The sequence below is a fragment of the Triticum dicoccoides genome, chromosome 1B (genome assembly GCF_002162155.2).
Source record: "Triticum dicoccoides isolate Atlit2015 ecotype Zavitan chromosome 1B, WEW_v2.0, whole genome shotgun sequence".
NCBI lineage: Eukaryota > Viridiplantae > Streptophyta > Magnoliopsida > Poales > Poaceae > Triticum > Triticum dicoccoides.
The window spans coordinates 257,053,746-257,078,679 of NC_041381.1; the positions used below are offsets into that span (position 1 = coordinate 257,053,746).

Sequence of the window (24,934 nt, forward strand, 5' to 3'; positions counted from 1 at the left end):
CCGCTACTCCTATCCAAAATGATGAAGGGGTGCTAGCTGGGCCACTACCCAAACCACTCACCTAAGCCTAACATCAAAAGCCGGAAGCCGAAACTCATTCGGAAGCCCCAGCCGAGCCACATACCGGGTCTGGGGCACAATCCGGTCAGACGCACTCGTGTGTCGTCGCCGCCATCTTCCACAGGTCTTCAGATCATATTGAGGCTTCTACCTTGTCTGGCCACTCTGCCATCGACGTCACCATGACGCCAGACAGCAACTTCCTCCTGTGCGAGCCCATCTCCGCGCATCGGACGCCGAGTTTCCGCAGCATCATGCCATCGATCTCTACCGCCATCAATGTGTGAGATGAAACACCGCTCCACCATCCCTCCAGCCATCACTTGCTCCAAGACGATGCCCCCAGAAGGGAAAGCGATAGAACGCCATCATCATCTGATCCGGAAGACCCAGATCTGGGGTTTCCCGCTGAGCATCCCGAACCTGATGGCGCAGACTGCCGACGATGGCTCGACCATCTGTAGTAGCTCCATCAGACGAGCGTCGCCTACGTCGCCGCAGCCTCCAAGATGAAGCTGACCAGAATGCATATGTCGACACCGAACCGCCGCCACTTCCACCGCCGCTTGAGCAGCCCCCGAGCAATGCCTTCAGGAAGGAGCACGCCACCGTGGTGTCGTCGTCGCTTGGAACAGGGGGGTCTGAGGTTTTCACCTGAGCTCCTGGGAGGGGTGGAAGGAAGGAGGTCCTCTCCGAAGCCTTCAACGAGGGAAGCAACACCCAAAGGCACTGCCATCGGAGTGGCCGCCACGCCAGCCAAGAGATTCCCCCGGAACCCTTCCAGCCACCGGATCTGCAAGGCCAGCACCCAAGAACGGTGACCGAAGCCACCAAGGGCCGGATCCGCTGCAGATCAGAGTAGATCGGGGTCGAGGACGAACATCACCATCGCCACCAACATCCAGCGAGGAACCGCCGCCGCAGCCGGAGCCCACCACCTCCCCGCCATCCACATGGCCAGGGAAGTGGTCCACCTGTCCACGCCGGCGCCGCCCGCCGCCAAGCTGCGCCGCGTGCCACCAGCCATGGCCGCCGCCATGGATCCGAGCCGCAGGCGGGCCGGGAGAGGAGAGTCGTGCCACGGGGGGAATGCCCTGCCGTCGCCGCCACGACGCGGGCTTCGCCCGGTGGTGGCCTCCGGCGGCGGCGAGGGGATTAGGTGGAGAAGGGGGGCCCGGCAGCGGCGCGGTTGGGGGCTGCCGCCTGTGTCGCCTACCCTAGGCGACGCGGGGGCCTCGTACCAATCCCACGCATGGCCAGGTGGTTCACTGTGTTTCACAGAGGAAGATTCTAGTCTAGTAAAGGCTCACTAGGGACGTTGGTGTTGTTTATGTATCCATAAATGTATTCTAGGGACATGGTGTTGTTTATGTATCCCCAAACCCAACCAACCCCTACCCCGCACCACAGGCCTGGATAGAAGGCCAGGAATCCCTAGGCTGCCGCCGCGTCACCTTGCTGGGATAGGTGTGGTGGACGGAAGAGAGGATACGGTGGGCGGAATGAGAGGGATTGCGTGACATGGTGAGGGGGAAATGAGCCCATCTTTGTTCACTCTGTACAGAACATGCACGAACGATGTTGGAAGAGCGTTCACTTTTTTTCGATAAAGGAAGAGCGTTCGCTTGGGGAGCCTAAAAATTCAACGTCAGATTTTTAACATTTGAGTTTACTAAAGGATGTGCATCAGAAGCCAGAGGCGTTCTCTTTTCAAGAAAATAAATATGTTTGGCAGGGTGAGGCTCCAGCTTTTGTTTGTGATCTTGTAGCCAACGATTCGACAGCTCTTATTGGTTAATAATAATAATGTAAAGCTCTCTTCAGTCTAGCATATTTACACCGGCGAATACAGTCCATATTTTCCTTTCTTGGCGTAAGGCAAATCGATTCATCATATATAGCATCAGGGCATTCCCCAAATGAACCAAAATTACGATCAGATCCCCTCAAGGGGAGACCTGAAATCCATCCATCCATCCATCCCCGCTTGTCAAGGGAGAGGTGGCAATATACCCCACTGGTGCAAGAGCCCCTGTCCGGTTGTTACCTCCAGCACCAGGAGAGCCAACACGGCCAGCATAGCAGCACGTCCATTCCATGTCTCGGCGCTCTTCGTCCAGCCCCACTCCCACACAATCACCGGAGGAGGCAGCATGTCGCGTTTCGAGTCGTAGGTTGCTAGCAGCTCCTCCACGCTTCCAAGTGGCACCAGTGACTGCAAAGATAATTCACCATATTTCACTGGAAATTCTACTGTGAACGAGTGTAAGTCGGCTTCTTGATTAAATTAAAAATTGCAGTTCCTAATGCCAATTCCTTCAGATTTACAAACTACTGGATGTTCAATCATTTAGGACATTTTTTTTAGAAAAGGAGGACCCCCGGCCTCTGCATCCGGGCGCCCGGATGCATACGGTCATTTTATTAATTATTCTCACAAGACCTTACAAAATCATACAACAGTAAGACTAAAACCACCGTCTAAGCAACAACTGTAGATACTCCTATCCAATTGATGAAGGGGCGTTGATAGTCTGGGCCTAATACCAAACAGACATCGCAGCCAAACCTGAACATCTAAGACCTGAGGTCCCAACCGGGACGCCTGCCGGGTATGGGGCGCCTACCAGTCCGGCGCACTCCTCAACCAGGACACCTGCCGGGTATGAGGCCGCCGCAGCCACCTGCCACCAATCCATCTTCAGTGATGTACTGCTGCACCACCTTGCCCGGCCTCTCAGCCATGGACGCCACCACGACGCCTAATGACATCACCCTCCTGCGCGAGTCCCTCGCCACACATCGGGCGCCAAGTCTCCACACATCGGGCGCCAAGTCTCCACTGCGTCACGCCGCCGAGAAACGCCACCATTAATGTGCAGGATGAAACACCGCTCCACTGGTCCCTCGAGCCCGTGTACACCTCCAAGTGACGCCACAAGAGGGAAACGACACAATAATGCCGCCGTCATCCGATCTACTGATCTAGGGTTTCCCCCGGATGTAGCAGATAGTGGCCTGAAACTTCTCAACAGCGATGCCTTCAACAAGGGAACGACACCAAATAGTGCCGCCATCGCCGGCCTCGGCAGCAACCGCAAGCAGGTCTTCACCCAGATCTATTCCAATGGCCTCCATCAAGCGTCTTGCGCACGGATCGTCCATCACCGCGGCCGCCGTGTCGCCCGTCGCGAGACCACAGCCGCCGACACATCCTCCGCCGTCCGGGGCCGCCGCCCAGGGATCCAGCCCTTGCTGGCTGCCGGAGCGAAGCCACCGAGCCCCATCGAGGGCGGCCAACGGGGCGGAGAAGCTAGATCCGGCCAAGCCCGGCCATGATCCGGCCTCTCCCCGCGTTGTAGCCACTCCCGCGGCCCTGCATCTCGCCCGCGCCCGAGGCGACGCAGGCAGCGCATGCGCGCACAACGCCGCGGAGACGGGAAACGCCCCGCCGCCACCTTCCCTGGGGCGCGCGCGGACTTCGCCGGCGGCCCCTCCAGCGGCGGCGAAGCGAGGGAGGGGCGAGGGGGACCTGGCGGCGGCGGCGCTAGGGTTCCCCCGTGTCGCCCGGGGGCGACGCAGGGGCGTCATTTAGGACATCGTCCAAGGAATCACTACTATGGTGACCACGGAGTGATCAGCGCTTTGACCACAATCAGATTTTCATACAAGGGGTATTCCATCTAGGGCATGTTTTTGCATGTCACTTATGTTTAAACCATTATAATATTATCTGCTGACCCTAATTCAGTATTTGGTCTTAAGTCTTATAATGCTACTTCCTCCGTTCCAAATTACTCGTCGTGGTTTTAGTTCAATCCAATTTGCACCAGTATATTCTGAGTGATATAGGTTCACTGAATCACCAGGCCTGTGTTTAACTCTAGGTTGAAAATACCACATGCATATTACTAGATATAAGACTTTTTTTATACTCCATTTGTATAGGAAAATGTCTTATATTTTGATAGGGGGAGTAGAATATTGGAAGCTGACATGATTGATTAACACGAATAGAAGGCATTTTGCATGTCCTGTGATACTTACCTGCCGAGCCTCAAGGTTGGAAACTGCCATTGCGCCAACATAAGGCAGGCTTTCGATAACAGCATCCGCCAGATCTGAAATGAATGTGGGCTCACAACCTAAAGCGGGAACTCGTCCCCAGTGCTTGATACCAGATTGCAAAGCCAGCTCCTTGTATTCGACGTCAATTTCTTCTAACGTCTCAATGTGTTCGCTGACAAAACTGAAGAGAGAAGACAAGAATAAACAATGATGATTATCAAACTAATAGTTTAGTTTATAAGGGGCAACTGCATATAGAGTTAAGAGAAGTATACCTAATGGGAACTGCTAGAAGGCTCTTTACCCCTCTCTGCCCAAGAGCAATAATTGTCTCGTCAGTGTAGGGTTTCAGCCATTCCACTGGTCCTACTCGGCTCTGGAAATTTATGCCAATATGTTAGTTTAGAAGGCCAGATAACACTTCAAATAAGACTAAGCATCACGTTTATCTGCTGCTGTACTTGGACTGGAGCAACCCCCAAATCGATGTTATGCTAGTGCTGCACACTACATAGGCTCCCCATTTGGATGGTGATTGCAAAAGCCAAGGAGTAGTGTGGTTGCTTACGTAAAATACACGGGGCATCAGCATGTGATGTATTGACCTGATAAGCAAGTGTAGATGGATTTGCCATTCCTCTTTTTTCGAGCTCCTCCATGATAAGATCCACGCACTCTTCCATCTCTGCTTTATACGGATCACCAGCTTCTTCAACGTATGCCAGAGGAACTCCATGAGCACTGAAAAATATCATAACCTGCAAATCTCATGTCCCATCAGGTATAATATTTCATTCATCAGAACAAAGAAACTGAAAAGGCTAAGATCTGTCTGAAGTTAAGAAAACAAATGGATGCAAAATAGGAATAATCTAAGGTGTATCTTCATCAATCATTAGATATTTTTGCTTGAAGCTTATCATACTAGGGTAACTGCTGTAGAACTGGATGAGGTGCTTTCTTTGTTGCAGGACTTTCGCCTTGAGCATCAGCCGGACCAAAGGTTCACCGTTCACGGCCTGCCCTTCTCCAAGAATGCGTACGCACAGATCATTGCAGAAGATGACGTCGACCCCAACGCAGCACTAATCTGGGTTTCGAAAGCTCCCAACAAGGTGAAGGTATTTGCATGGCTACTGTTCAAAGTTAGGCTCAATAAAATAGCAAATCCACTCCGCAAAGGTATTGGGTCCAATAGCTCCTGCCCATTATGTGTTGCTGCTTCAGAAGATGTGCTACACCTCTTCCTCCTGTGCCCTTCTGCACGTCAGGTTTGGTGGCGGTTGGGGCTCATGCCGCCGGACAGTCTACACCAAGCTTGGGACGTCGGTGCACTAGAGGGGCTCAAACCTTCGGTTTGGCCCACTGTCCTCCTGTGTGACATATTGGCTTATTAGGAATGATAGACTACTCATATCAACAAGGAATTCCTACTTTTTCAGGAGCCCATCCGAAAGGAATCTCAAAGTTAAGCGTGCTTGGCTTGAAGCAATATGAGAATGGGTGACCGACCTGGAAGTTGATCCTAGGTGTGCACGAGTGAGGAAAAAGTGCACAAGAAAGACTAGTGTTGGCCTGTGGGGAGAGTCTCGATCCAGCCAGGCATAACGGCAGGGAACCGGTGGCTGTGGCCGAGGCGTTACAAATGGTATTAGATGTTAGAATAAATCTGAGGCATACCGTCGATCATCCGAGGACCAAGCAATCACACGGGCACGACACCGAGATTTGTTAACGAGGTTCACCGATATGGCTACATCCCCGGGGCCTGACTACGGGCGCTCCTCCGCGTGACACCGTCACAATACCGCACATCGGTCACCCGGGCGCCGGCACACGCCGCCGGCTCCCCCTTGCGTTCCTGTGCTATTATGTTGGCATAGGTTACATCGTGTGTCTACCCCCACTATATATGAGAGGCCTAGGATACAAGTGTCCTACTAGGACACGACTCCACATCCTATGTAAACACAATACAACTCATAGTCCAACTATAACCTACCTTGTACACTATATTCGACACAACTCAAACATTAGAGTCGACCCTCGCGGTTTCATGGGCTTGTGCGGGTCAGTGGCGCAGACATGTACATGGCACGTGTGCCCCGTGGTGGCACACGACATGGGCACAAATGGATGCTGGTATTGGCGCATATACGTGTGCTAAGAGGGGACGGCCTGCTACGCCGATGAGGACATCGGTTCCTTTGAATGAGGGTGTATGTGACATCCTGGCTTAATAGGAATGATGGACTACTCATATCAACAACGGATTCTTCTTTTTTCAGAAGCCCATTCGCAAGGAACCTCAACGTTAAGCGTGCTTGGCTTGGAGCAATTTGAGGATGGGTGATCGACTGAGAAGTCCCAGGGGTGCGCACGAGTGAGGACAAAGTGCACAGTAAAGAGTAGTGTTGGTCTATGGGGCCAGTCTAGATCCTGCTAGACATAACGGCCAGGAACCGGGCCGGAGTGATGGAGTCAAATCCAGCAGATCACGGGTAGGGGGTCCCGAGCTGGTAGTCTTGGCACGATGGTAACAAGGACACAGAAGTTTACCCAGGTTCAGGCCCTCTTGAAGAGGCAATACCCTACGTCCTGCTTTGATTTCAAGGGGGTAGAGAGTACATGTGATCTACAGCGATATCGTGTGTGTATGAGTTGTTGTCTACGGCCCACACCCCTCAGTTTATATAGATACCAGGGGTGCCTGGGGTTTACATAGGTCGGTTGCATCTAAGGGCAATATTGGAGAAGACTACCTCTAAATCTATGTAGTACACGCCAAGTCTTTGGAATCTTCAATCCTAGTTCTCTTGGGCTCGACGAACGAGGCCTACTTGGTTTATCTTCATGGGGGTCCTCGGCCCAGCCTATATGGCTGGGGGCCGACGTGGCTAGCACCCCCTAGTCGGGAGCTCCTATTGGGCGCTGTAGGCGCCCGTTGGAGAACTGGCGCCTACAGCGACCAGCCGTGGGCCGCGGCCCATTAAAAGATCGCTCGATCGCTCCCTTCCATTCGCTCGCTGAAGAAAAAAGACTCGCATCGCTGGCTTTTTTTGGCTGTGCTGCGCCGCTCGTTCAGGAAAAAGACCGGCCTCCGGTTTTTTTTACAAGTTTGAATATGTTTATGAAAAAAAGGTCATCGATTTTGAACAAAAAAGTTCACAATTCTGAAAAAAGTTCATCAATTCTTAAAAGTTCATCGGATTTGAAAAAAGTTCATTGGATTTGGAAAAAAAGTTCATCGACTCAAAAAAAGTTCATCGAATCAAAAAAAGTTCATTGGATTTGAACAAAAAGTTCATCGAATCAAAAAAAATTCATCGGATTTTAGAAAAAGTTCATGGATTTTTAGAATAAATTCAGAAAAATGTTAAGAAGTTCATTGAACTTGAAAAAAAGTTAATCAGTTTGAAAAAAAATCATTGAACTTTAAAAAGTTCACTGAATTGAAAAAAGTTCATCAATTTAAAGAAAAAGTTCATGAATTAGAAAACAAATATCATCTATTTGTAGACATTTCACGCATTTAAGAAAAAAGAAAGAAAACAGGAAACAAAAAAAGAAAGGGGAACAAACACAGGGAACAAAAGGTATAAAATAGGGAAAGGAGGCTTATATTCACAAAGTCAGGACGGTGGCGTAGTGGTCTGTGGTGTTTCTATCAACTGAGAGATCGTTTGTTCGATTCCTGATTGCGCACGCTTTTCCTATATCTCGTTTTTTGAGTTGGAAAACAGGGGGCGAAATGGGAGTTGGGCCGAGCCCAGCTAGTGCCGCTGCAGGCGCCGGTTTGCGCAAACAGCTATAACCGCCGCCTGCAGCGCTAAATAGGAAATGCCCCCCTAGTCCAGGACACCATTACGGAGTGTTACAAATCTATGTGACATTTTGGCTTAATATGAATGATAGACTACTCATATCAACAAGAATTTTTTTTTTTTGGTAGTCCATCCGCAAGGAACCTCAAAGTTAAGCATGATTGGCTTGGCGCAATTTGAGGATGAGTGACCGACTAGGAAGTTGATCCCGGGTTGCGCACGAGTGAGGTTATTCAGAAATTTTTTACTGAGGATGCGTTCTCCAGAAAAGAAACTTCCAAAAGAGTGATTCCTATTGCTCCCTTACAAAGCCTATTGCTCCCTTACAAAGTTAAATATTCTTGAGACCTTTTACAGTACATCAGATCAATATTGACCGTTTATTTTTGTGCTTGGACGGCTCAGATTTGAAAATACTACTGCAGATTTTCGGTAGTATTTTGTGATCAGGGGGAGTTTCGGTAGTACCGTTAGCAAAAACGTGGGCTGGCTCCCTAAAAAAAATGAGTGATCGGCATTACGGAATTTCACATATCCATTCGCCACCACCATACGCACCCCCGTGGCCCATCCTCTTAATGGACACAGCCGATACCTCGAAAAAGAAATACGACCACTCGTGGTCGTGGCGCTAGGGCGAGAGGACGACGGCAGCCCCCAGTCGCCGTGACGGCTCTCCACACAGTCTATGCAAACACTAGCGCTTGGCGCTCCACCGTAGGCCGGAAGAGCCCGCACTGCGGCGTCGCCCCCCTCCTGTCCTAGGCGGCAGCTGTCGTCGGCGAGAGCACTGCGACCAAGAAGGAATGAGTTCACGCAATAATAGCATCAGGCCCCTCCCAATGCTCCACCTTGTACATGTGCTAAGCCTTCCACATAGGCAAAAAATATGATGTGGCAAGTTATTTAAGAGGAGAGAGATGAGTGTGGTGACCCCAGGAAGAAACAATGCTAAGCGCGTGAACCTAGGCAAAACATTTAAAGGAAGGAAGCCCACCAATACATGAAGAGCTTTAGTTGCTAAATCATTAAATGAAGCAAGCTTAGCAACCATAAGCTAAGCACCTATGCATTGGGGAGTATAGTTGCTAAGCTATTTAATGTGCTTAGCACCTCATCTAAGCACCCATGCATTGGCAGCAGGCTTAGAGATTAATTGCCTCCTGCATGCAGCGTCAAAGCGAACCTCCGGCGTTCTAGTCTGGATATGCATTGACCATCGCATGCACTGGCACGAGCATGCATCGCCGCATTAAAGAGAAGAATTAGTTGAGATATTGAAGAGGGCTCATTTGGAAAGGAGGAGGACATAGCTTGCACTAAGGCTAGTCATAGTGGGAATAACTTAGGTAGTAACATAGCGTACTCCGAGAAAATTTTGCTTATGTGGCATGTAGTTAATGAGGAGCCTTATAAACCGGAAAGGATGGAGTACCCACTATTTTTTGTAGTACGATGTACCGTAAAAAGTCTCATATTCTACCCCCTTAAGCAGTTCCAACCAGAGCCTGTTTCAGGATGAGTGGCTAAATTTTATTACGTTATTAGTAACCTAGATGACAACGTTTCTGTCTTAATGTATGCCCAGTTTGAAAATATTAAGCATTGGCAATTCGGCACACATAGATTGCCTGAAAGAATGGCCTAGTATTATATTTTGTGTTACAGCAAGGAAATCGCCTCCAATATCAACAGCCTTCTACTACTTTCAGTCAAGAGAGAACACCAAGATCATGAAACATGGTTCTTACCTTCTGCGGTTTTGGAAATTTCAACAACTCCTTCTCGATCAAAGTTGCCATGGCCTTAATATATCCTTCACGCTGATACCAAGAAGGAATAACCGTATGTTGCATATTGACCAGATACTCATCCTCTCTAACATTGCAGCTGAATGTGTCACTCGTATAATCTTGAAAAGCGATGTGCAATTCATCATTTCAAATTACTGTACTTACCTGAATATGCTCTCCAGAAGACGGAGACTTGAACCACTGGTCGATATGGAGAACTGGGGGTAAAGAGGTAGTACAACAAGTTTTGTGATTCCATCCTTTTTTATCTACAATGTAAAGAGGACAAATTAATCTCTAGTGCAACGAAATACTATAAGTTACGGTAAGACTAAGTAATTTACCATATCTATAATAGCATTGATATTGAAAGTTTCGTGAACTTTGAATATTCTTTTTGTGTGTTAGAAGATTTTAAACTGCATCTCAGATTACCATACTATTGCCAATCACAATCCAAAAGTAAATAATGTGTTAAAGAGTATTAGTATAGGTCTAGGTCTCTTTACGTAGTAATCTAGATTTTCTTCCTTGTATCCCAAGTCTATTGTACTATACTATATTTGTCCCATTGGCCATGCAGTACAATCTAAGTTGCCCCTCTAACATGGTATCGTGAGCCCAGGTTTAGTGTTTTCTGCTCCGGTGCCGCAACTCGTTTCTTCCCAATCGGATTGTTTTTCCCAGTGTCCACGGTCAATCTTGATCTCTCAGGGCTGATCAATTTTTGGTCTGATCCCCAGCTCTGGAGTTCGTCCCTCTCTGTGACCATCAAAGGAACAGAGTCCCAACGGCATCTGCTTACCTGGAGCTGTCACTGCCGCTCTTTGCACAATGCTGCTGCAAGCATTCTGCTCTTCCTATTGCTACCGCTAGGTGCTGTTGCTCGCCCATCAGCTTGCCACATCTTGTGCTCCCGTTGCTGTTCCAATGCTATCTTCAGCGTTTCTGCTAAGCTAGCTTCTATTATGGTTTTTTTTTTAAAAGAGGTTAACATGGATCGTTTCGCCGAATGCGTCTTGCACATGCACCTTCCAATTGGTGCTGCATGCTCAACCGCTAGTTGCTACTCGTCACTACTCCTTGTCGGCATCTCAACTGCACGGCCTCCTCCGTAGCCTCTTCTGCAAACACGATGGTTCCTGCATAATTATTGTTGTAATCTGGGGTAGCGACTCGGAAAAAGTCGAGCCTGCAGTTGCGACTAGTCACGACTCACGACTCGAGTCGACACTAAGTTGAGTCGACATTTTTTTTTGCGACTCATCGACTAGTCGCGCGACTCGAAAACCATGGTTGTAATAAAATCTAGCCATTGCTCTCATTAAATAGCGCATTAGGCGATTTCCGTTTTTGGTACGTGCCGATGGAACCAAGCCTAAAGCCATCGAAGAGCTTAAATCCGCCGTTCAATGTCACCTTCTATCAGAGCATCGTCGGCAGCCTCCGCTACTTGGTTCAGACTCACCCGGGCATCAGCTTTGCCGTCGGCATGGTGAGCCACTTCATGGCGGCGCCCACAAGAGAGCACATAAGCGCCGTCAAGCACAGGTACATTGCGGGCACGCTCCACTACGGCTGCAGCTACAGCAGGAAACCCGGCGACACAGGACTCGTCGGCTACAGCGACGCTGACATGCTCTTCTTCAGGCACACTACTCTTCTTCAGCTATTGCCCGGTGTCTTGGCAATGTCGGAAGCAGAACATCTCGCTGTTCTCCTGCGAGTGTACATTGCTGCCGCCACAGTGGCATGACAGGGCATATGGCTTGGGCAGCTCCTCGGCGATCTCCACGGGACAGATCCTCTCATCGCCAGCATGGACAACAAATCTTTGATTCAGCTCTGCAAGAACCCGGTCTTCCACGACCAAAGCAAGCACATCGAGGTGCAATATAACTTCATCAAAGGCTGCATCGAGGATGGAACGATTGTCGTCAACTTCATCGGCACCTGCGATCAGCTCGCGGACATATTCACCAAGGCACTTGGGCGTGTCCAGCTCGAGCTACTTCGGGAAAAAATCAGCGTCATGGAGGTGAAATAATTGAGCAACAACTAGCTTAGGAGGAGTTTGTTGTAATAATCTAGACGTTTGTGGTGTATGCTACAGCTTGTGTTTTTTAGGACTACTTGAGCTGTGCCCTCAGCAGATCCCTCTTGTACTCTCTCTGTGTTCGTCTGTACCGTACCTTCGTGTGTGTGTGTGTGTGTGCGCGTGCATTGTGAACTTGTGTTGGGCTGTTGTGCTGTGGTGGTTTGCTTTATCTATAAAGCGGGGCGAAAGCCTTTTTCGGTAATAATCTAGACGTTTCTCTCATTAGATAGCGCATTAGGCTATTTTCGTTTCCTTGTCATGGCAACACATTTTCTACCATTTGTTATCAGTAACTTCTGATACTGACAGTATTGACTTCATGCACCAACCAGTTGCTCCAAATGTCCAGACTCATGGAGAGAGGCGGGCAATGTATTTCAATAGACAGAAACAAATGCCAAAAAATTGATCAATAAAGTAAACAGCAGAACCAAACTAGCGTAATGGAGACATGAAAAGCCCCTACTTGTTCTATAGCTTCCTCGGTGAAGGGATGCCAATACCGCATTCCCACGTACACCTTAGCAGGGATATCCTTTCCACATAGTGCCTCCATAAGTGCTTCTCCCTGTACAAGGTTTCCATAAAATGGTAAAACCATAAAATGAAATATAATATAGGATGCATATAGTTTATGGGAAGATATGAATAATATAGGAGAAGTGAGGAGACCTTAACTAATTTACTTAGCATCATAATGATATGAATAGGTCAACGCCTAAGGGAAACAACATATTTTCTTGCTCAACATCAAATAGAAGTATTCTTGTCAGGTGACTCATTAACCCATCTAGTAGTGCGACATTGGCTTGAGGGAACATTACAAGAACGAAATGAGCCTAACTCAATTATTTGGGGAAGTGGATTTACAGCCCCACCACTTGAGTTCAAGTCCCCACGGATGCAAATATGGGTTCCTACATGTACTGTATGGGTTTCCCCTACGGTTATTTTCTTCAAAACGAGTGAACATTATAAATGGTTAGAATAAATATTACAATATTCACAACATGCATGGTTGTGCATTGCTGCATCTTGCTCAGACAATTAGCTGCTGAACAGATCGCTATATTGTTAGGAGTTGTGACTCATGGACTAGGCGTAGGTGGTTTCGAGTGATCTTATATTATGAGTAGCAAGCAGTTTCTTTTGTTTTTGTTTCACTTATGCTCCTTGGTAAGTGCAATTCCAGTGCTTCCTAGGATTATGGAGACAATCTTTTTTCAACATTTTACTGTGATTTGGGCAGATAGCTTTAATTCTGCTGAACAATAGGTTTACTGTGTGATAAAGAACTATTTTTTAGTTATGTTGTTCAGTAGTGAGTGAATTTCAGTAATATCCATTGTGTTAAGAGATTCACTTGTGCAGGATCCATGAGAAGTTAGCAATTAAGACAATACAAGATTACAATGCACCTGCGCATCAGTAATTTGTCGAAGAGGTGAACCACCACCTATGGATGCATAACCTTCCTTGCTCTTTGGCGCTCTTGCAACAGAAATGAATTGTGCTAGCGGCTTCTGCAGAAAGCGGAACGCCCTAGGAAGACGGATGATATCCTGTCATAATGTATCATGAGATAGCCAATGAGTAGGAGAAAATAAGTTGCAGTGTGATTTCCTCAAAAGCACTTGTAAGGAGGCACATCTGAACTTCTGAAGCTCTTTATTTCTTAGCTACAAAATGTATCCCATGATTGTAGAACTTGATGCAAAGCTCCAAGGTTGATTTGGCCTTTACAATTCGATGAGAAGTACTCCCTCTGTAAACAAATATAAGAGCGTTTACATTTCCAGGAACTTAGTGATCTAAACGCTCTTATATTTCTTTACAGAGGGAGTACAAAGTAAATTGTTGTACATTTCCAGGAAAATGATAAATTCTTGCTCGACATAATCTTTTGGAGAAATGAAGACCGGGAAATATAGCAAGTGAAAAAACTTAAGAGGCTCATAATTGCATATGAGGATGGTAATTACCGGATCAGCAAAGAGATTAAACAAGAAAGGCTGGACATCATCAAGGGTCTCTGGGCCTCCAAGGTTTAGCAGCAGAACGCCGATTTTCTCATTGGCAACAAAAAGTTTCCGGATATCAGACTGCGCAGTGAGAACCGCCTCTGATGCGGATGAAGATGCACTAAAATGTTGCCTCGAGTCAGGTGGCGGCTGAGAAGACCTACCTAGCTTGCATTTGCAGGACAAAGGCTTGATGCGGCAACATTGCCCAAGACAAAGTCCCGTGGCGCTACCAATCAAAGAAGATTTAATTGAATATGTCCTCGAGAGACTGAGCCTGCTTGGACAAGGAACGGAACACCAGCTATGTAGGTATGCGCTGGTATCCCATCTCCTGAACCAAAACCCCAAACCACCAATCCCCATTAGAGACCACATGCATCAAAACAATTAGTCCCAGCCGTATTAGGAGCTATTGGTAGTATTACCTAGATAAATTACGCGGTGCAGGCCCAGGAGCGAGCCTGACGTGGAGCATGGATATCCAAATTTGTTGTGAAACCGAGCGAAATTGGTACTCAGCCAGTAGGGAAATCCGCAACGAGCTGCATGGATAGGAGAAGACAGGAGACTCAGGTTAGAGCAAAAAATAAGAGGTAATCGGAACAAGCCAGTGCATTTCGGGTTCCTTATCGCCTACCGAAGAAATCAAATCCTTGGAAGCGCGGAGGTACAAGAGAACTTGTTTGAGGTCCCTGTTTATGACGGGGAGGAGAGAGAGGATTCGGGCTTCGGGGGAAGAAGCGGAAGGACGAAGTGGCAAGTGGAAGCGGAAGGAAGCAAGAGGATAGGGTTCGAATGTTGGAACGGTGGAAACTTTTCTAGAGATTTATTATTATATTTGATTTGACTTTTGATCAAAATATCTTCCCAAGGGAGGGGCGCGCTACCGGCTTGCCTGCTCGTCCTGGTGCCCGTGCTGCCGGCCCATCCATTTTTCGTCCAACGTATGTCTCCTAACCGCCGTTCCTTCCCACCAAAGAAAAACCAAACAAATCTCGCATTTCCTTGTAATACTCTTTTCAGAAACAAAGTAACGAGTGTTGCGTTGGAGTGCCCATTTTCTGGGGGCTTCGCGGGCAAGGAGGCTCTCCAGCCGTATGTTTGCCAGTGACGTGCCACGGGTGCCTTTCGGGGGCTCCCCACACCGTTCGATCTACTTGGGCAGCGTGCAGCCAGACGACCCGTCTCGGGGATCCATGACGGGTGGACCACGGAAGCGCTATGGGGTAGCATCATGCGGAATTTTCGATCACGCCCGTGTGTGAGGTCTCGCTCATGATGGGATGAGAGGACCCGCCTATCCGCTTCCTTTGGCTCCATGTAGGGTTGTCTGCTCACGCCATCCAGGCCCGCACGGCGAGCCCGTCCACACCGTCCCATTCCCGATGACGTGTTGCAGGCGCCTTCTAGGTGTTCTTCGCGACGTCCGATCGACCCGGATGGCGTGCGCCATGTCCACGAGCCTTAGGGGTCCATGGTGGGTGGACCACGAACGCACACGTGGCCAATGTCACATGGTGTTTTCAGTCGTGTCCACGGGCAAGCTCCCGCGCGTGACGGGTGGCGGACCCGACTGCCAGCGGCCTTTGGCTCCAAGTGGGGTGGTCCGATCGCGCTAGCTGGCCCACGCGCGCGGTTTCTAGGGTTGGCGCGTGTCGGATGGGCTGAGTGGGTCAACCGGTTAGGGTCGTGATGGCTGGACAATCAGCCATGAGTTCCATCTGGCCAGGGGTCGCGGAGGCAAGAGGCCGACATGCGCGCGCACTCGGCCCTCTGTCGGGTTGCTTCGCTCGTTCTAGCCGAGTACTGTCGCTCGTAGCATCGCTCGCTTTGTGTCGAGTTGTTTCACTCTGCCGACTCGAGTTGCCTTGGGATGGAGGATCGGTTGCTCGGCCTAAGTAGTTGGTTGTTCTCATTGGTGTTTTGGTCTTTTCCTTGAGCCGGTTCTGATTTCCTATAAGCTTGTTGTTTTACTCCTCTCGTCGGGCATTGCGCGCGTTGGGCTCTCTTTCACTTCGTTTGCTCCTGCTGGCGGTGGACGCGTCTTCGAGGTGGACATTATCCGAAGTGATAGCCAGCAGGTGCAGGGCATTTGTGCATGCCCAAAGTCATCCACGTGGAGGCCGGCGTGGGCGGCGAGCAGCGCGGCTCCTGTGTTGGGGGAATTACCCACGGATTGGACTTAGGTGCCCAAGACACAACCTGCCAAGGCTAGAAGGCCCAGGACCGGGTTGTCCAGGAAGCTATCTGGGTCGTGTCTCTATGGGCTGGTGAGCCTGGAGAGAACCCGGCCGGTGGAGATAGGACCCGATTTTCCAGAATCCAATACCAGACGGAGTCCACAGCTTGGAAAGCACGATGGAGACTAGAGTAGGCCTTCGACTGCGGGTTGAACCGAAATCTCTTGTAACCCCAGGGACCGTATTATTATATAAAGGGGGTTCCTGGGTCGTTAGAAAGAACTAGCGGGCAGTGCGCGATGGATCGGTAAACTACTTGATTTTTATTAAGATTTGATAATTTGTCGGAAGATTTGATTCACAGCAAAATGGTTTTTACATAGGAAGGGTATTCATGATAGAGTTCCTTAGGTTGTATATATGCATCAATACAGGCTTTATAATTTTGGGGAAGAATCAGTTCCACATAGAAAAAAGAAGATCTAAATTATTGACAAGTTCAGCTTAAAAAACAAGATCTAAATTATTGACAAGTTCAGCTTATGTTGAGTATTTAACCAAAAACTACCACATTTGACAGAAACATGACAGAAAACTACCACTCTACGTTTTTGTGCGAAAAACTATCATTTTTTGCCTAATCCGTGGCAAAAAACTACCAAGTCTCGAAAGCGGCCGCTTCGCCCGCGCTAAGCAGGAAACTGACCGGTTGGTCCCACGTTTCAGGTGCCACGCTGGCCAACCGACAGCCGCCGCGCGTTAACGACCGTTAACGGCGCGTCCGCGGTCGGAAACGGGTCGGTCGGCCCGGTGATAGCATCAGATCCAATCCATGGCCCTCTCGCGCTTCACTCTCTCCCTCCTCTCCCTCTGTCTGACCTAGGTTGCGGCCGCCATGGCGTCGGTGATTCCGGACGGGGGCGGCGGCGATATGGGTGGCGGCGCGGGCGGCGGCGACGACGGCGGCGGTGGCACAAATTTGGACGATGTTGGCTTATTCTCTGAAGTGGATAAGTGGTTGGGGACGAGCAGCTATGCGATGCATGCAGGGTTGCAGCAGCCGGAGGCAGTGGTCGGCCAGTCATCGCCGGCGCCTGGATGTTTTATGGGTGGCAGGTATGGAGAAACTCTTGCTTAAAAGTGGTAGTTTTCTTCAATATGGCAAATTAGTGAGTGTATGTTTCTGTTAGTTGAACATGTACATCAAACTTTGTTGCACCTCTAGTTGTATCAATTTCAGTTCAATTGATGAGCACATATTTGTGCAGTTTGGCTGAGCAGAAGTGGGAGATATGGTTTCATTTAGAAGGAAGAAACCCTGTGAAAAGGGTTATATATGAGACAGATTTCTTTGCTTACTCTACAATCACTCATTGCTAGTGAAGGTTATGGGGAGAGTGATTACATGTACTATGTGAAGGAGGAGGAAATTGGATCTGAAAGAGTAAAGTATTTAGGTAATGAAGCTAGTGTTCATGAAATGTTGGAGTTTTTTCATCATGTCAAGGTTGTGAACATAAGGGTTGTGAGACATGTTGAACCTGGAATTAGTACACAGGCAAATCAGAATTACATCAACACTCAAGAGAGTTGCTGTGTGAAAAAGGTTGTGGAGCAATCTGAGCTTCAAAATCAGATAGATGATAGAAAGGCTCAGCTTGAGAGGAGCAGGATTCAAAGAGAGGCAGATTTGAACCACTTTGAAGGAGACACTGAAGTGTCTGAATTTTGTTCTGATGATTCAGTGAATTCAGATGGGAGTGCTGAAGCTGTTGAACAAATGGAAACAGAGTGTGCCTCTGTAGAGGATACAACATTGCAAAGTACTGCTATTGTGAAACATGTGAAGAATCCTGGTCCAACTAGCAGATGTCACAATGAGGTAGAGAAAAAACGTTTTGAAGATTGGTTTCCTGAAGCAGATGAGTTTTGTTTTGCTAGTGATGCAGGCATAAGTGATGAGTAAGAAGAAAATGAAGTTGAACTACCATACCTCATGAAGAAGCCAAAGACAAAGAGCAGTAAGAAAAAGATGAAGGAAAGGGTATATTTTGACCCCTCAATTCCCAATTCACATTTACTCTTGTGCAAGAGCTTGTGTTTTGATAGTGTTTACCAGTTCAGAGAAGCATTAAGAGATTTTCATATAAGGACTTTGAGGTCTTTTCACTACCACAGTAACACTCCAACAAGAATTATTGTTTGGTGTTCACAGAGAGAGCATGGATGTGAATTTTACATGTGTCCCTCCAGGATAGCTCATGAAAGAACATTTTGCATTAAGAAGTGTAACATGGAGCACACTTGTCCAGCATCAGCAGAGAACACAAAGGTTACTACTAAGTGGCTTTCCAAAGCAGTGGAGCCTTCTCTTAGAGCAGATCCTAGAGCACCTGCGGATGCACTTATTAAAAACAGCAAAGTCAAGTTTTCAGTTGATGTATCAAAGAGTGTGGCCTATAAGGCAAGGAGGAAGGCTATTAAGGTTGTACAAGGTGACCAGGAGGAGCAGTACTATAGACTGAGGGACTACCTGCAAGCACTTATTGATACAAACCCTGGTAGCACATGTATAGTTACAATATTTTGAGGACCCAGAAAACCCTGCACCAACTCCTAGATTTAAGTACATGTTCTACTGCTTGCATGCATCAAAGCAAGGATTTCTTAATGGTTGCAAGCCCTTTATAGGTAAATCTATAACTGCATTTTGTTCAAAATATCTTGTTGAAAAATTTATGGTAGCTAATTTGGGTATGGATGCAGGGCTTGATGGTTGCTTCATCAAGCTAACCACTGGACAGCAAATTCTTGCAGCCACATAAAGAGATGGCAATAATAACATTTACCCCATAGCCTTTGGTGTGGTTGATAAGGAAGATTCAGAGAGTTGGACATGGTTCCTAACCCAGCTAAGATGTTGCATTGGAAGTGGAAGCAAATTTGGAACCTACACCATTATTTCTGACAGGCAAAAGGTATGCACCCTATCTTAGCCAGTAGTTCAGATATATATTGTTATTACTAGCTTTATTTATTTTTGTTCATGACCATGGTTATTAATTTACAATTAGGGTCTTCTTAAGGCTATAAATGAGGTGTTCCCTGATTCCCCTCAGAGATACTGCCTCAGGCACATATATGCAAATTTTTAGTCAGCTGGTTTCAGAGGAGCAGAACTAAAGAAGCTAGTGGATCAGGCAAGCTACTCATTCACCAAACATGGTCATGAATTAGCAATGGCAGAGCTTAAAGCAGAGTGTGAGGATGCCTAGAAGTGGCTTAAGAAAATTCCAAAGGAGACTTGGTGTAGGTCTGCAATGGATTACAATTGCAAAATTGATCTTGTTGTGAACAACCTTAGTGAGGTTTTCAACAAAATGATCCTTGATGTTAGGGCCAAACCAATTAGGACTATGTTTGAAGGAACTAGGACTAAGCAGATGATCAAAAGGCAGAAGACTAGGGAAAAGACAGAGACCAGCAGGTGGATGATCACACCCAACTATTCAGAGAAACTAGAGGAGAATAAGAAGTATGCCAAGTTTTGTGAGGCACATAGGGCTGGTCCTGACATCTGGCAAGTGTCTAGTGGTGAAAATCAGTACTCTGTGAACATAGCTACTAACTCATGTGACAGCAGGAGGTGGGACATGACAGGTGTGACATGCAGTCATGCAATAGCAGCAATGAGCAAACTTCACATGCACTCAGAGGACTATGTGCATGAATTTTTCAAGAAACCACTATATATTGAAGCATACAAAGACATAGTGTACCATGTCCCTGGTCTTGAATTCTGGCCTGACACACACACTCAGGATATTGAGCCCCCAGTGTTCAAAGAAAAAGCAGGCAAGAAACAGACAGCTAGGAGAAAGGGCCAGTTTGAGGTGCCTGCCCCAAAGGACACAAGCAGGATGGGAACAATTACATGCAGCAATTGTGGTCTACAGGGCCATAGATATACAAACTGTGGGAAAGCTCTGAAACCAAGTCTTGAGATGAGGAAGAACTTACACCAGGTCATTCAAAAATGTTGCATTCTTTGTTTAATTATTTTAGGTCTAGTATATTTACTAACTGATTTAATTCTGTCATGCAGGAGAATAGAGAAATTTTTAGGGGTTCCTCTAGTGCTACACATCCACCTCCACAACCACCACCTCAACACCAAACTGCACAAATGCCAGCCTCATCTGCTCCACCTCCTAAAGCAATGAGGAACAGAAAAATAGCAGCAAACAAGAGAGGTTCAACATCAACAGTTTTAGCAGGAGCAGCCAGGTCTTCACCAACACCTGCGACAGGATCAGCATCAACAAGAGCTCAAAGAGGATCATCATCAACAAGAACATTCAATGCACCTAGATCATCCACTGGAGAACCAGGGATATTAGCAGGCAAGAGGAAGAGGAAACCTCCTAGCAAGTTTGCATCCTATTTCAATGCTAGTGGAAACTACTGAAAGTCTGTTACTAAGTTTGTGTTCTGCTACTTAGTTTGATTGCATGGTACTAAGTTTGTGTTCTGCTACTAAATGTGTGTTGTGCTACTAGCCTACTTAAATTCAGACATGTGAACTTGTGGACAATGTTGAATGTATGATACTTAATTTGTTGAAATTTGCTTTACTTTGCCATTTCTACAGTTTAGATGCATGTTTAATTGTTTTAATTTGTTTTATTTGTTTTACTTTGCCAATTGTACAGTCCAGAAGTTATTATAACTTGTGGACAAATTCATTTTAGAAAAAAAATCTGGAAAAAATAAGTCTAGCCTAGGGCTCGAACCCAGGACCAGTTGATTGTAACCATGCATTCAATACCAATGGGCTAGTGCTAGTGATTTGTTAGACTAGCATCGGCCAAACTTATTATATTTTGTTAGCCACGTCGTCTGTTCAGTGTGCGTTGCGGCCGGCAGCATGGTGAGCGTGCGTTGAGTAGCACCAGCCGTTTTGGATTCTACGCCTTTAATACGTGTCCACTCACCACTCTCTCTGCTCACTCGCTCACTCGCTGCTCGCACCGCCCACTCCACTTCCCCCTCTGTCTCGTCGAAATCGCCGCTGACCCTCACCCCCACCGCCGTCGCCATGGACTGGCAGCTGGCCATCGAAGCTCTCCCGGCAACAACCAGGAGATGCGCACGCAGTACAGGGAGATCGTGCGCTGGTTCCCCAGTCTGGCGATGATGAGGAACCACGCCCGTGGCCTGGTGAAGCTGATGACAGCTGCTGAAAAGCAGCGTGCCTTCCCTGCTGGCCGCACCGTGCCACCGGCGACCATTCTGCTGTGGGCGATGCGTGAGGTGCAGCGCTCCCCCGACCCCAGGCAGCGCGCCTGATGGTGGATGTACCGCTCATCCACCACGCCGTCGGTCGCCGCGGATCATGTCACCGATGCCGTCCTCGCTCTCCCAGCCCTAATAAACAACGCCTACTGGGAGAGGCGCAATCCATGGGTCCTGGGGCCATCAGACGACTCTGACGATGAGCCTTCTGACGACGAGTCCTCTGATGACGAGTCCTCTGACGATGATGAGGACGAGTCCTCTAACGACTCTGACGACGAGGTGGATGAGGTCGTCGTCCTCTCTGACGACGAGCCTGAAGTGCAGATGCTGGCTCCCGTCCTCGACACCGTAGACGGGGACAGGAACCTCCCAATCCACGTGGATGCGCTGCCGGAGGTCCCCGATCTCCCAGACTGTGTCGTCATGAAGCAAGAAGAAGATGGTGGCAAGGAAGATGTGGTGGAGCCGGAGCCGGGCAAGAAGAAGAGGGCAGCCGTGACCGCGGTGCACCGCTCCCAGCGCCTGAAGATGCTCAAGAAGGAGGACTGAAATGTTGCCTTCAGTTAGTTCAGTGCAAAAAAAATCAGTTTTGTCAGTCCTGAACTTTTGTAAGTTCAGTAAGTTTCTCGGTTCAGTTTCGTCAGCACTATCTATCTATGTATGCAAGCACTATGTTTAGTACTACTTGCTATCTATGTCGGACTTTGAATGTCAGTACTATCTATCTATGTCAGAGTACTTGCTACTTGCTATGTATGTTAAGTTATTTGTCAGACTATCTAAGCTTATCATTTCCAACTATGTCACTACTGTCAGTTATCCACACATAATATATGCAGAGCAAAACAGCCTCATCTTAGATAAAACATTCTTACTTACTTAACTTAGCATCAGTACTCACTTAGCATAGTAGGTTGTGACGCCCGGATAATTAAGCTACAGTAAGCCTCTACTAATGATGCCACGTCACCACTGTTACTGTTACTAAACTCACTCTGATTCAAATCCCGTTCAAATTCAAAATTCGAAATCAAGTCAAATGGTAAAAGGTTTCAAACATTAAAACAAAAGTGTTCGAAATGTGGCAAATAATTCATAGGTAATTGCGGTGGAGAAATCATCCTTTTATAAAATAATTAGGTGCGCTAAAATAATTATAACATCGGTAAAACAAATAATTAAATGCCTTAAGTCATAAACAAATACAAAATACTATTTAAAGTCCCAACTTATTTATTATAGAGGTATAGTTAATAATATTATTCTAGGTTTAACTTTTGTATTCCATAACACTAAAGTAAAATAAAAACAGAAAGTAAATAAAAAGAAAAGGACAATACAAAATTAAATAAATAAAAGGTAAAGGCCTCCCTGGCCAACAGGGCCAAATGGCCTAGTCGGCCAGCCCATCTGGCCCCAACCAGCCCACTCCGGTCCACCCCACTCCCTCCATACCCCCTGGTCCCATAACCCTAACCCCACCCCCGCACTCTCCCACTTCCTTGCCCCCATTCGCTTGCTTTCCCCTCCCCCGATCTGGATCGAGATCGGGGCGAGGACTCGAAGCCGCCCGACGCCGCCCCGTTGTGGTCGTCGTCACCTCGCCGCCCGGAGCCGCCTGGAGCGTCCTCGCTGGCCTGCCTCCTCCTCCTCGCCGGCCTGCTACCTCTTCGACGTGTCGTCTCTGTCCTCCTCCTCGCCCCCCCGTTGCCTCATCCCTACGAACCCCGGTGAGGCCCTCGACCTCCTCCTCCTCCCCTTCTCGCCACGCTCGGTGCGCCACCGCGCACACGCACCCGCCGGCAGCCCCTTCGCCCGCAGATGCCTGTACCATGCGCCCTCTGCTCCACCCCGCCGCGTGCCCCGACTGTGTCGGCCGCGCACAGGCGCCGCGTGTGGCCACGCTCCCTGCTCCTCGACGCTGGTCGCCCGCGGATCCTCCCCGCCCCTGGAGCCCCTTGTTAGCCGCTTGGTCGCTCCCTCGTCGGCCACCTCCGCCCCGTCACTGCCCATCGTCGGCGTCGCCCTTCGTCGGCGCCGTCCACTGCTGCCGGTCCGCGTACGCGGCCCTCCTGCTTCCCCGTTGCCCAGCGACCTCCCCACCCCAGGCCGGGTCCTCGCACGCGCGCCTGCCCGGGGGCGTGCCCCGACTCGCTCCGTGGCCGCGCTCGTCGCGCCCGCGACCTCCTGTGGCCGCGCCCGGAGTTCTACTCCCCTGCGCCTGCTCCACTCCCTCCGCGCCCTGGCCGCACCCACCTGCGCCCGGCCACGCGTGCCCGCTCCGCCGCCCTGCGCCATTCCGGCCGGCCGTGCCTCGCCGGCGCCAAACGTCGAGCCCCACCCCACAGCTGGCCTCGCCAGTGCCCAGTCGGGCCAACGCTCACGCCTGCGCCCGCACTGCCCAGTGCCCGCTAAGGCCTATGGGCCTTTGACATGTGGGGCCGCCCCCAGAACGTTTATAAAAAAATGAATTAAAAGAAATTGTTAATAATAAATAAATAAAAATGTTAATTAATTGTATTTAATTAACCTAATTACTAATTAACCCAGTCAACGCCCTATTGACTGCTGACGTCATGATGATACACTATTCTGGATAATGTTAGAATTAAATAATTAAATAAATTCTAAAAATGATTAAATCTTTTAAAATTAATATAGAATAAACCGTACCTCGGATGGAAAAACTTTGTACATGAAAGTTGCTCAGAACGACGAGACGAATTCGGGTACACAGACCGTTCGTCCACCACACATCCCTAGCATAGAGAACACGCAAATTTTCCACTCCAGATCACCTGTGAGAAAACGCGAAACACCGGGGATACTTTCCCGGTTGTTTCCCCCTCTCGCCGGTATCACCTCCTACCGCGTTAGGGCACTCCTAGCACCGTTACTTGACATGTCATGCATCGTTATGCATCTGTTTGCAATTGTATTCATTGTTTCTTCCCCCTCTTCTCTCTGGTAGACTACGAGACTGACGCCGCTGCTGGTGCCCCGATCGACTGTGTTGATGACCCCTCCTTCTTGCCAGAGCATCCAGACAAGCCCCCCCTTTGATCACCAGATATCGCCTATTCTACCCTCTACTGCGTGCATTTAGAGTAGTGTAGCATGTTATTGTTTCGATTAATCCTATTTTGTTGCATAGCCTGTCATTGTTGCTACATCTGTTGATACCTTACCTGCAATCCTAAATGCTTAGTATAGGATGCTAGTTTACCATTAGTGGCGCTTCATTCTTGTCAGTCTGCCTTGCTATACTATCGGGCCGCGATCACTCGGGAGGTGATCACGGGTATATACTTTACATACATACACACTATTCAGATGGTGACTAAAGTCGGGTTGGCTCATTGAGTACTCGCAAGTGATTCGGATGTGGGGGCTGGAAGGACAGGTGGCTCCATCCCGGTAGAGGTGGGCCTGGGTTCCCGACGGCCCCCGACTGTTACTTTGAGGTGGAGCGACAGGGCAGGTTGAGACCACCTAGGAGAGAGGTGGGCCTGGCCCTGGGCGGCGTTCGCGGTTACTTCATAATAACATGCTTAATGAGATCTTGGTATTTGATCTGAGTCTGGCCATT

At 48.5% G+C, this 24,934-nt stretch overlaps 1 protein-coding gene across 1 annotated transcript; it reads right to left on the reverse strand.

Annotated features, from left to right (window-relative positions):
- Positions 1-1,809: 1,809 nt before the first annotated feature.
- LOC119330613 (ferrochelatase-2, chloroplastic-like) lies at positions 1,810-14,665 on the reverse strand. Its single transcript, XM_037603732.1, has 11 exons — positions 14,505-14,665; positions 14,293-14,409; positions 13,826-14,198; positions 13,262-13,405; positions 12,310-12,411; positions 9,911-10,014; positions 9,704-9,830; positions 4,734-4,886; positions 4,404-4,504; positions 4,108-4,309; positions 1,810-2,275 (listed from the first exon to the last, which is right to left on the reverse strand). Exons 2-11 carry the CDS (start codon positions 14,340-14,342, stop codon positions 2,051-2,053), a joined length of 1,581 nt encoding a protein of 526 aa, XP_037459629.1. The 5' UTR covers positions 14,343-14,409; positions 14,505-14,665; the 3' UTR covers positions 1,810-2,050.
- Between the last annotated feature and the right edge of the window lie 10,269 nt (positions 14,666-24,934).